This window comes from Taudactylus pleione, unplaced genomic scaffold, assembly GCF_031769625.1.
Source record: "Taudactylus pleione unplaced genomic scaffold, aTauple2 ptg001812l, whole genome shotgun sequence".
Lineage (NCBI taxonomy): Eukaryota > Metazoa > Chordata > Amphibia > Anura > Myobatrachidae > Taudactylus > Taudactylus pleione.
Window position 1 is genome coordinate 1 of NW_028286209.1, and position 13,381 is coordinate 13,381.

Consider the following 13,381-nt stretch of genomic DNA (forward strand, 5'->3'; position numbering starts at 1 on the left):
GGGGTCAGTGTGGAGCCATACACACAGGGGGGGGGTCAGTGTGGAGCCATACACACAGGGGGGGGGGGGGGTCAGTGTGGAGCCATACACACAGGGGGGGGGGGGGGGGGCAGTGTGGAGCCATACACACAGGGGGGGGGGGGGGGTCAGTGTGGAGCCATACACACAGGGAGGATCAGTGTGGAGCCATACACACAGGGGGGGGGGGGGGGGGGGGTCAGTGTGTGGAGCCATACACACAGGGGGGGGGGGGGGGGTCAGTGTGGAGCCATACACACCGGGGGGGGGGTCAGTGTGGAGCCATACACACAGGGGGTGGTCAGTGTGGAGCCATACACACAGGGGGGTGGTCAGTGTGGAGCCATACACACAGGGGGTGGTCAGTGTGGAGCCATACACACAGGGGGTGGTCAGTGTGGAGCCATACACACAGGGGGGTGGTCAGTGTGGAGCCATATACAGGGGGTGGTCAGTGTGGAGCCATATACAGGGTGGGTGTCAGTGTGGAGCCATATACAGGGAGGTGTCAGTGTGGAGAAGATAAGCCACTTTTGCTGCGACTCTTCTGGGAAGGCTCCTGTAGAATAGATTTTGGGACATGGCTGTGGGGGCTGTGATGGGGCAGGGGTCAGGTTCTTTTTAGAGCAAACCATAGTCTGATGGACCTCGCTGTGTATACGGGGACATTCTCACCCTGATACAGGAGGGGGGCTTTCCCCAAACTGCTGCCAGAGTTAGCAGCACACCATGATACAGCATACTGTGCCCCACCAAACAAATCACAGCCCCAGGCCATTATTCCTTCAGTACCCATACGGGCAGGAAGTGTTCTCCTGACATCCCCCAAACTGCTACCAGAGTTAGCAGCACACCATGATACAGCATACTGTGCCCACCAAACAAATCACAGCCCCAGGCCATTATTCCTTCAGTACCCATATGGGCAGGAAGTGTTCTCCTGGCATCCCCCAAACTGCTGCCAGAGTTACCAGCACACCATGATATAGCATACTGTGCCCACCAAACAAATCACAGCCCCAGGCCATTATTCCTTCAGTACCCATATGGGCAGGAAGGGTTCTCCTGGCATCCCCCCAAACTGCTGCCAGAGTTAGCAGCACACCATGATACAGCATACTGTGCCCACCAAACATATCACAGCCCCAGGCCATTATTCCTTCAGTACCCATATGGGCAGGAAGTGTTCTCCTGGTATCCCCCAAACCCACATGCACCCGTCAGACTGCCGGACGGTAATATGACGATGTCTTTGCTCCTCTCCAGACCAGGTTTTGTATAGCAGATGGTGACCTGAGGCTCAGCCATGGAAACCCAATCTATGAAGCGCCCACTGCTCTTGTGCGAATGTTGCTTCCAGGGGCAGATCATAGCACTGTGGTGAGTACTGTAACTGAAGATTGACACCACGCATTTTACACACTATGCGTTTCAGCACTCAAGTTCTGTGAGCTTGCACGGCCAAGCCCATATAGGGTCATTCTAGCAGGGCAAAAATCAGGGCAGGATTAAGGGGGGGGGTGACCCCTGGGTCCCCACACACAGGCCCGGCAACAGGAGGACATGGGGCACATGTGCCTGCTCTGCTGTAATCAGTTACTGGGACGGGGACAGGAAGCCGCTGTAACTTTATCGCACTTCTGTCATAAGAGGTGACGTATAGATCTGTCCTGGAACGTCCAGCGTCTGTATATAGGGCCTCACTCACAGTTACACGCAGGACGTGCACATTTATTCTCCATCCTGCACCCCTGAATCACACACACCCCACCCCACCCCCCCCCCCATACTAAGAATCCACGGCTGATTGTTCTGGTTTTATTAATTTTATAGATAACAGCATCTTATGAAAATCAGCCAAAGCAGCTCGTTAAAAAGATCAGTCTGATATTTATTCTCTGAAAGTGTCTGTGCATTGCATAGGTGGAGAGACTGCCTTCATAGAAGACAACAGGAACCACATAAATCTATTTACAGCTCGCTCAGAAGGGACAATGGTAGAAAGACTGTATACACACAGCAATAGATATGTATATATACACAAACACCGGCTCCAGGCTCCTACGCTCATTCCTCGCTCACCGGAGGGAACGTCTGCGCTGTGGGTGGGAGGTTTAGGCGATGAATCCAGTTCCTGAACGTTTTAGCGCAGGTCCTCATTGCCGCTGCGCTTGGTAATTGGGTCACTCCAAGCTGAGGGTGATAAATATTTCACTGAAATCATATTGTACCGGGGGGTGGGGGTCTTCCTGTTGTCCCCTGTGCAATGTGACAGCCGCAGGGATGGAAGAGGCTGAGGGACCTGTAAATCAGGATAAAATGGGTCTTTTTATAAATAAAAATAAGTAGAAAATCAGAACAGCTTCCCCGTTATTACAAGTGTAGTGTGTATTATAGACCATATCACCTCCACCCACGTGACACAAGATCGGACCCCTCTATAAACTCATTGGGTAGGTGACTGGGGCAGGGTCCGGTAACAGGGGTACGTAGCCTAGGGCAATTTATAACTAGATTGCACATCTTGGACATAGGATGTCATATTATAGTAGTGTAATGTGTGAGACACAAGCCCCTCCTCGCTGCTTCTAAGGGGTCCCAACAGAAAAGGCCATGGGGCCTGGTTATCAGCAACAGCAGAACAGGGTTATTATATAGTTGTAGGACGTGAATGTGGGATAACTTTGTCAGAGCACCTCCAATGGGTCCGGTATTCCTGGGCTCGAGCCTACACCATGATAGAAGTAGAATTTTGGAGTGAAGGTCCAGTCAAACCCCCACCTTCCACATTTGGAGAGAATGATTCATTAGCACGTGGATGGAGTCCTATCATCCGTTGCACTGGGGGGAGTGTAATAATATATTGGGTTTGTACACAATTGGCACCAGAAGAAGTGGATAAGGTTATGGTGGAGTAACAGCTGCACATTTGGTATTGAAAGGGTTTTGCTACTGTGCCAAAACGCACTTGGGCCTATTAAATCCATGAGTCTCACGGTTCTCCGAGCAAGAGAGCGCGCGGTAATGAGATGCGTAGAGGGACAATGTACCACAGGGCTGAGAAACGTGTCCAGGCAAGTGAGGAACGTCGGGAACAAATTCGGGGACAGTAAGGCCGACAAACAAGATGGTCTGTTGTCACCCCATAGAGGGCGTAGGCACTCAAGAAAAGAAAATAACAGCCCGATTATGGCGGCCACGTCTACATAAGGGCTGTAACTGAGAGGTCCATCTGCTGGGCCAAGAGGTCATCAATCCAGTATGGCTGCCACCTGGACAGTATTGTTGAAATCACTGGTGTCTCTGTAGTGTTCTGGTGCCACAGGAACGTAGAAAACATGGGCGACAAGATGTTGTCCTCCTCAGGCTGTGATGGGACCTGCTCCGCACCGAGTTCCTTCCCGTGGAGCTTGTACCTTCATTTGTAGTCCAGTTACAAGGCCTCCAGACCTTCTGGCCATCGGAAAACTAAGACGCTAAGAGTGTCATTATAAGGAGAGACACGGCCACGGTCAGATGCAAGTGTTCCCGCTTAGGGCTCGTCCCACTAATGCTCTTCTCCAACTTGGGGATCTCCGGGTTAAAGTTACCTGAAATGAAGAGAGAGATGGCGTTAGGACCTAACGTAGTAACAAGTCCGTATCACAGCGATCTCAGGGAACGTCCCTCTCAGCGGGTGGGATAAAGGAGCATTGCGTCTCGTCTGCTAATTCCATCGGATCGGGACAATTGCTGAGGTCATAGAGGTAGTAGGAGAGAATGAAATGGCTGAAACCCAACAAGTCTGACTATGCGCAGTGGGCGGGGTTAGGCAGATCGCTCTGAGCGCCATACATCAGATGCTACGCTGATTACAATACATTGCTTCAGTCTCTGATCCTATACTGCAGCGTATTACACGTGGTCCGCGGCAGCCGTTTCCTCTTGTGGTATAATATGGAGGCTATAGGGGGCTCACGGAAACACCTCCTCATCCTCATCGCTAATACTCTTTCAGGTGGTAAATCATCTCTGTAGACTACATAAGAAACCAGACAGCGTTTTATTACAACACCGGGTTAAAGTCATTTATACACAATATAGTCTTCATTCTAGCACCCTGCACCTGTCACAGTCCGTGCAGTTCCGCTAACCAGCCAGGGGTGTCGCTCTCTGCTCTGGTGCTTCTAGCACACTCAAGTTTTTAAGATACAGACCAGTGAGTTTGGCACAAATGTGATCACATGCGGATACAAAATAACAATTTACTTCATAAATAACCACAATATAATGCTGCAATAGCGCAGGAGGCTTATAAATGTGTATGTGCTGTATATCACTATACTCCCAGTCCTGGGGAAGGAGAACAATATATACAGGAGGCGCCTCCGTATAGCAGGTGCTGGAAGAGTGCGTGAGCTCCTGTATCCGTCCTGTATGCTGGACAAACGCTCACGTAGCTTTTAGGTATCAAACCCGGTGACTCCAGCAATGTACCAGGCCGTTAGTACTGTGGGATCAGCGCTAGCTCTATGCTGTGAAGCCCGGTGAGTCCAGCAATGTGCCAGGCCCGGTGACTCCAGCAATGTACCAGGCCGTTAGTACTGTGGGATCAGCGTTAGCTCGGTGCTGTGAAGCCCGGTGAGTCCAGCAATGTGCCAGGCCGTTAGCACTGTGGGCTCAGCGCTAGCTCTGTGCTGTGAAGCCCGATGAGTCCAGCAATGTACCAGGCCGTTAGCACTGTGGGCTCAGCACTAGCTCTATGCTGTGAAGCCCGGTGAGTCTAGCAATGTGCCAGGCCCGGTGACTCCAGCAATGTACCAGGCCGTTAGTACTGTGGGATCAGCGTTAGCTCGGTGCTGTGAAGCCCGGTGAGTCCAGCAATGTGCCAGGCCGTTAGCACTGTGGGATCAGCGCTAGCTCTGTGCTGTGAAGCCCGATGAATCCAGCAATGTACCAGGCCGTTAGCACTGTGGGCTCAGCACTAGCTCTATGCTGTGAAGCCCGGTGAGTCTAGCAATGTGCCAGGCCGTTAGCACTGTGGGATCAACGCTAGCTCTGTGCTGTGAAGCCCGGTGAGTCCAGCAATGTGCCTGGCCGTTAGCACTGTGGGATCAGCGCTAGCTCTATGCTGTGAAGCCCGGTGAGTCCAGCAATGTGCCAGGCCGTTTACACTGTGGGATCAGCGCTAACTCTGTGCTGTGAAGCCCGGTGTCCATTAATGTGCCAGGCCGTTAGTACTGTGGGATCAGCGCTAGCTCTGTGCCGTGAAGCCCGGTGAGTCCAGCAATGTGCCAGGCCGTTAGTACTGTGGGATCAGCGCTAGCTCTGTGCTGTGAAGCCCGGTGTCCATTAATGTGCCAGGCCGTTAGTACTGTGGGATCAGCGCTAGCTCTGTGCCGTGAAGCCCGGTGAGTCCAGCAATGTGCCAGGCCGTTAGTACTGTGGGATCAGCGCTAGCTCTGTGCTGTGAAGCCCGGTGTCCATTAATGTGCCAGGCCGTTAGTACTGTGGGATCAGCGCTAGCTCTGTGCCGTGAAGCCCGGTGAGTCCAGCAATGTACCAGGCCGTTAGCACTGTGGGATCAGCGCTAGCTCTATGCTGTGAAGCCGGTGAGCTCTGAGTGTGCCAGCATCTGTGGTGAATGTCAGCGGTGAAGTCCATGGCAGAGCTTGCTCAGAGTAGCACGTGGGGCAGAAGCACAGTGGTCGGCACGGGCTGTCTCTGTCTCCACTCTTAGCCGCAGGGACGCGCCGCCTCCAATGCAGCCGTGCACGGCAGACAGAACCCAGGTGGAAAATGGCACAAGCCAAGACGGCCCCAATGGGGCAGCGACTCCGCGTCCTCTGGGGTAAATACACAACGTGTAGCGCAGAGTGGAGTAATGTGATAACAGGCTCCTTCTGTATCCTTCAACGCGTTTCTCCTCCCTAGGAGGCTTCTCCTCATGTTGGATCTCATTTTATCCTTCTCTACTCATTATCCGAAGGAATAATCTGGTAATGTACTTATTATAGAGACCTCCATCGCTCAGTCTGTGCGTGGACGGAAGAACCTCAGCAGGGGGGGATTTTGCTTCTTAAAACTTGAGTTTGTGTTAAACATTCGCTTCTCTCCTGTTGCTGACATCAGAGGAGTGATACCTCCGAGCACTCGTCGCGGGCTCCCCTAATCTGCGCAGTACAGGGCGTATTACCCCATATCCACCAACGCAGCTTCTACTAAGTGACCAGTGTAACCGCCTAGTAGAACCCTAAACACCCCCCTCCCCACCCCCTTTCCCTGTGGCTTTACAGGACGTTCCACGTCTTACTCCCACCACTATCTCATTCCCCTTCCTGTGAGTCAGTCTATAACCTCTCCAGCATCTGCGCCAGTCATCTATAGCGCAAGGAGACCAGCTGGGACCCAACAAGATAACTGCTGTGATTGGCTGCTGCTACAGCTTAAAGCACCTGTCCTCCAAAATGGCCCCCCGCCCCCCTTTACACAGCCCCCATTCAATGATCTCCGAGAGGATGGACAGATCATTGGGTCCTCTCACCCAGACGCTGCTAGATGCACCTTACTAGAGATGTGTCCATCCACGCCAGACAGGGACTAATCCCAAAACCCACTGGTAGGGCCCAGTCAGTCTAACGTCCGGGGAGGAACGAGGAGCCCCCAAAGCTGCTCCCTCGGGTTCAGCCCCCATGAAACTCTTCCTACGCGGGCCCACGTCAGACGCGATGATACATTGGCGGAGGGACAGGATTAGTCCTTATATTAGGGTCTTAGTACACACAATAATGAAAGTCCCTTATCTGGATAATGTTGCTATAATTACTACAGCCCATTACAGATGTATGGTTAATGTTTCATACCCAATACCGCATTATTACACCTTTATCAGCGCAGAGGGTGTAGGAAAAGGCTATAGTACATACGTATAGGCGATGTGATTATTACAGAGAGGATCTTGTCATCCATACTCAATAATCACTAATGGTACCACGTGCAATCCCAGCAATACTACAGCCCTCACATTTCATTACAATGAGGGAAAATCCAGCACAATAACCAACACCCAGCAGGATCATCGGGTCTTACAGTGTTTTCACGGCTTTGTACGCGCTGGCGCTGTGGGGCCTGCAGGGGGCAGTATGGACCGTCCCATTAAACATTTCATAGAAGAAAACATTCTATAGATACCAGAGTAGCTGAATGTAACAGGTGTAACACAATAAATATCATTACACTGTAAATAACCTTTTAATGCAAAAATCTCTTCTCCAGCTACAAATAACCAAAGAAATGAATAATAATAAATATTCTATTCAGAGAGGTCTCATTTCCGGACTGACCAGAGGAGGGCGCCAGATAACCACAAACCTGCGCCTATGTGCCCTTACCTAGATCCTCAATCTTCACTTCGGGTCCTATCGTGAACTGGGGCAGCGTGGGAGACTGTTTCTCTCCTGAATGAGCCGCTGCAGAGAAGACACAAAGACCATTAATGAGAAACCCCCCATGCCGCCTCCCCACCATTTACCAGCACCAAGCATCACAATTACCCCAAAGCTGCCCCAACCGTCTCATATACGGATACTAAACACTAGTATTATTGCCCCATACACTGAAATTACCCCCGTTTACCCCCCCCCTGCCCAGCACGCGGTAATACTCACTGGTCGCACAGCAGACAAACACTTTCATCTTCAGACAGGAGCGTCGGTGGTTGTGCGTCGGTGTGGCTGAAACACAAGAGAGCTCCGTCAGGTCAGGACTCTCACTAACAAATCTCCCACAGTCTCAGACAGTCATCGGAACTACTACACCCAGCCCTCCCGATACAGTCCACACCCCAATATGGGCACAGACCAGTTACACCCAGCCCTCCCGATACAGTCCACACCCCAATATGGGCACAGACCAGTTACACCCAGCCCTCCCGATACAGTCCACACCCCAATATGGGCACAGACCAGCTACACCCAGCCCTCCCGATACAGTCCACACCCCAATATGGGCACAGACCAGCTACACCCAGCCCTCCCGATACAGTCCACAGCCCTCCTGTAATAGAGGGATGGAGGACAAGTAACATCCCAGCAGCTCAAATAACTGTAACCAGCTTTATCCTATACAAGATCAGAACATGGTCACTATCTGCTGCCTGTAATGGAGGGAGAGGAGAACAAGTGACATTCCAGCAGCTCAAATAACTGCAGCCAGCATTATCCTATATAAGATCAGAACACGGTCACTATCTGCTGCCTGTAATGGAGGGAGGGGAGAACAAGTGACATTCCAGCAGCTCAAATATCTGCAGCCAGCATTATCCTATATAAGATCAGAACACGGTCACTATCTGCTGCCTGTAATGGAGGGAGGGGAGAACAAGTGACATTCCAGCAGCTCAAATAACTGCAGCCAGCATTATCCTATATAAGATCAGAACACGGTCACTATCTGCTGCCTGTAATGGAGGGAGGGCAGGAATACTGAGCACCAGAGCAGTATGGGACTGTCAGGTATAACACTCTGTATGGAGGTCTGAGACAAGCTTTGTACATCCTAACTGGTCGCAGTAACATAGGACTCATGTAATCAAATGATGCAGAATGTAGCCCCAACTACAGTTTGGACACTAGGGGGAGCTGTTGTGCAGAATGGCAGCATTTAAATGGGTTGTTTTCTCCTCATATTTAATGTATATTTAACGTAAATGAAAAACTGTACATAACTATCCTCGGCCTACGTACTTACATATATAGTAGTATTCATGTCCAGCGTGGAACTCGTATCCCAGGGAGAAGGCGCTGTAGCGCTGGAACTTCTCGGAAAATTTGATGGGGCTGTGAGGGGAGTGCGGCCGGTTACATTCCCAGCGCTTGAAGCCCTGGCTGATATTGCAGGTCCTGTACCCTTCGTAATTCACCATGTATAGAATGTATTGCTCCATCCTGTGCTCCGCTATCGTCTCGTTGTAATGAGGACAGTAGATGTCTAGGTAATCGTTTACATTCACCTGAACCGTGTAACCATCACGCCGCAAGCTGAAAGACAAAGAGAAGTGAGGCATCAACAGGGGGAACATGGCAGGCGCTGGCCGGGAGAATGGCGGGAAATATAACACTTCATATATAATACCATTTACTATATTAACTATTCACAACACAAGCGGAGCCTGGGCTTCTGTGGAGTCTCTGATATAGAGCTTCTGATTGGCTATGCTTGGTCACATGTGTCAGTCAATACACTGCACGCACGGCTGAGCTGTAATTTGGGTTTTTTCTCTAATCTCTGCACTCGAGGCTGAGAATTAATTAGGAAATATCGAGCTGGCCAAAAGCACTTAGTAATGTTCACGTTTTCCCAGTAACACAGACCCATACTGTGCCAGGATATCCAGGGGATCAAACAACCAAAGGTAACAGAGCACATTTACATGAAGCAGAGACCTGTGAGGGTTATATAGTGCTGGGCACATGAAGAAGAGACCTGTGAGGGTTATATAGTGCTGGGCACATGAAGAAGAGACCTGTGAGGGTTATATAGTGCTGGGTACATGAAGAAGAGACCTGTGAGGGTTATATAGTGCTGGGCACATGAAGAAGAGACCTGTGAGGGTTATATAGTGCTGGGCACATGAAGAAGAGACCTGTGAGGGTTATATAGCGCTGGACACATGAAGAAGAGACCTGTGAGGGTTATATAGTGCTGGGTACATGAAGAAGAGAACTGTGAGGGTTATATAGTGCTGGGTACATGAAGAAGAGACCTGTGAGGGTTATATAGCACTGGACACATGAAGAAGAGACCTGTGAGGGTTATATAGCGCTGGGCACATGAAGAAGAGACCTGTGAGGGTTATATAGCGCTGGACACATGAAGAAGAGACCTGTGAGGGTTATATAGCGCTGGGCACATGAAGAAGAGATCTGTGAGGGTTATATAGCGCTGGGCACATGAAGAAGAGACCTGTGAGGGTTATATAGTGCAGGGCACATGAAGCAGAGACCTGTGAGGGTTATATAGTGCTGGGTACATGAAGAAGAGATCTGTGAGGGTTATATAGTGCTGGGCACATGAAGAAGAGATCTGTGAGGGTTATATAGTGCTGGGTACATGAAGAAGAGACCTGTGAGGGTTATATAGTGCTGGGCACATGAAGAAGAGATCTGTGAGGGTTATATAGCGCTGGGGACATGAAGAGGAGATCTGTGAGTGTTATATAGTGCTGGGCACATGAAGAAGAGACCTGTTAGGGTTACATCATGCTGGACACATGAAGGAGAGACCTGTGAGGGTTATATAGCGCTGGACACTTGAAGAAGAGAACTGTGAGGGTTATATAGCGCTGGGTACATGAAGAAGAGACCTGTGAGGGTTATATAGCGCTGGACACATGAAGAAGAGACCTGTGAGGGTTATATAGTGCTGGACACATGAAGAAGAGACCTGTGAGGGTTATATAGCGCTGGACACATGAAGAAGAGACCTGTGAGGGTTATATAGCGCTGGACACATGAAGAAGAGACCTGTGAGTTTGTACAGAGTACAGGCTGTCTGATCCTGCCCTAATAATGCCCACACAGGAGGGCAGGAGTACGCCATGCCTGTGTTCATGTAGGACAATGTCCTTTATCCCTTGTATTGAACCCTTAGCCTAGCTGGATATGTGATAATGAATGGTCAGCGTTACTATGTAGTGTTCTGTCCTTGTGAAGGACACAGCACATACGTGACAGCATGAAGAAGGAGATCTGGGTACATGAAGAAGAGATCTGTGAGGGTTATATAGTGCTGGGCACATGAAGAAGAGATCTGTGAGGGTTATATAGTGCTGGGTACATGAAGAAGAGACCTGTGAGGGTTATATAGTGCTGGACACATGAAGAAGAGATCTGTGAGGGTTATATAGTGCTGGACACATGAAGAAGAGACCTGTGAGGGTTATATAGTGCTGGGCACATGAAGAAGAGACCTGTGAGGGTTATATAGTGCTGGACACATGAAGAAGAGACCTGTGAGGGTTATATAGCGCTGGGCACATGAAGAGACCTGTGAGGGTTATATAGCGCTGGACACATGAAGAAGAGACCTGTGAGGGTTATATAGTGCTGGACACATGAAGAAGAGACCTGTGAGGGTTATATAGTGCTGGACACATGAAGAAGAGACCTGTGAGGGTTATATAGTGCTGGACACATGAAGAAGAGACCTGTGAGGGTTATATAGCGCTGGACACATGAAGAAAAGACCTGTGAGGGTTATATAGCGCTGGACACATGAAGAAGAGACCTGTGAGGGTTATATAGTGCTGGACACATGAAGAAGAGACCTGTGAGGGTTATATAGCGCTGGGCACATGAAGAAGAGACCTGTGAGGGTTATATAGCGCTGGACACATGAAGAAGAGACCTGTGAGGGTTATATAGTGCTGGGTACATGAAGAAGAGACCTGTGAGGGTTATATAGTGCTGGGTACATGAAGAAAAGACCTGTGAGGGTTATATAGCGCTGGACACATGAAGAAGAGACCTGTGAGGGTTATATAGTGCTGGACACATGAAGAAGAGACCTGTGAGGGTTATATAGCGCTGGGCACATGAAGAAGAGACCTGTGAGGGTTATATAGCGCTGGACACATGAAGAAGAGACCTGTGAGGGTTATATAGTGCTGGGTACATGAAGAAGAGACCTGTGAGGGTTATATAGTGCTGGGTACATGAAGAAGAGACCTGTGAGGGTTATATAGCGCTGGGCACATGAAGAAGAGACCTGTGAGGGTTATATAGCGCTGGACACATGAAGAGGAGACCTGTGAGGGTTATATAGTGCTGGGTACATGAAGAAGAGATCTGTGAGGGTTATATAGTGCTGGGCACATGAAGAAGAGATCTGTGAGGGTTATATAGCGCTGGGTACATAAAGAAGAGACCTGTGAGGGTTATATAGCGCTGGACACATGAAGAAGAGACCTGTGAGGGTTATATAGCGCTGGGCACATGAAGAAGAGACCTGTGAGTTTGTACAGAGTACAGGCTGTCTGATCCTGCCCTAATAATGCCCACACAGGAGGGCAGGAGTACGCCATGCCTGTGTTCATGTAGGACAATGTCCTTTATCCCTTGTATTGAACCCTTAGCCTAGCTGGATATGTGATAATGAATGGTCAGCGTTACTATGTAGTGTTCTGTCCTTGTGAAGGACACAGCACATACGTGACAGCATATGGAAAGCAGGAGGCAGAGATCTGTAATGACTTACTGGCTATTACTCTTCCCTGCAGGCATTACAGACACAGGGCCAGACCCCGCTACAGGCACAGATGTAACACTTGTCAGAGGTCACTATAGCTCCCAGCACTGCCAGACTTTCATGCCAGGTCTGCCCTCCCCTGCCTGCCCGTCACAGCATCCAGCAGTGATGTAGGGGGCACAGGGCCAGGAGGTTGGGGTGACGCTGAGCAGGCCTATAATATATATGGATCTCTGTCTCTGCAGCCCGAGGAAGGGGGATAATGGGAGAAACCATGAAGGTTTAAAAAGAAAACGATTTGGCGCTAGTTTAGAAGGCAACGTCTTGGTGAGATCAAATATAGGTCGTTCTGCGCATCCAAAAAGTTTCGTAAGGCACTCATCTGCCAAGTGACACCTCCTTAAATACGCAACCTCAAACCTCGATGTCAGAGTATCATATCCTGCCTACATAAAGCCTCGTTACTGAATCTGCAGCATAACCGCGTCTCGCCCACATAAGGCCGCGTCCGGACGGAGAATCTCAACAGCAGCATTTTACCCTTGTATGCAACGTCACTGCGGCGCAGTAATCCGTGCAAGTACCGGTATGATCGGAAATGGCGGCAGATCTAGGCGTGGGACATCACAGAATGACCGCCATGTTTATGTAGCACGTGTAAGAGCACGGCCCCTGATCATACAAGGAAAGCTGGGATAACGCAGCGATTGGAGCCCTTGTGAATGGAGACAGCGGCTCTGGCCATACCGACACGCTGCAGAGAGACACACGAGGCAGGTAATACAGAAACAGTGTGTCAGGATTAATGCCAGTCTGCCTGGAGGAATCTCTTTAGCTGGCGAGGGACATTATAGGAACGCAGCTGTCAGAGGCGCCCTGCTCCCAGCCATCGGCTATTTATAGCAAGTGGGTCCCATTTACACTAATTAAGAGGCATCTCTGCACCCCGTGTACAGCACACAAGCAGACAGCTCCTGAGTCACTAGTACGGATCAGGCTGCACGCTCAGACGCGTCACCTTCATACGCTGATCAGTGCTCCTGTCACCAGCTATCACATCCTCTACAGGAGCAGCAGAGTAACCAGCCTATCCTGGAGACTGGGGCACAGCGTACCCTATGTACTCACTATACTCCCC

At 50.2% G+C, this 13,381-nt stretch overlaps 1 protein-coding gene across 2 annotated transcripts in view; it reads right to left on the reverse strand.

Moving 5' to 3' along the window:
• Positions 1-1,888: 1,888 nt before the first annotated feature.
• EFNA3 (ephrin A3) overlaps positions 1,889-13,381 on the reverse strand; it is a 65,425-nt gene continuing 53,932 nt past the window's right edge. Inside the window, exons 2-5 of one of the 2 annotated variants that reach the window (XM_088465041.1) lie at positions 8,746-9,035; positions 7,665-7,730; positions 7,389-7,466; positions 1,889-2,320 (exon numbers count right to left, since the gene is read on the reverse strand). In XM_088465041.1, the coding sequence (XP_088321167.1) occupies positions 2,202-2,320; positions 7,389-7,466; positions 7,665-7,730; positions 8,746-9,035 (553 nt within the window). In that variant the 3' untranslated portion in view covers positions 1,889-2,201. Of the gene's footprint in view, positions 3,609-7,388; positions 7,467-7,664; positions 7,731-8,745; positions 9,036-13,381 lie in introns of both variants that reach the window. The other variant, XM_088465040.1, reaches the window with a different exon arrangement.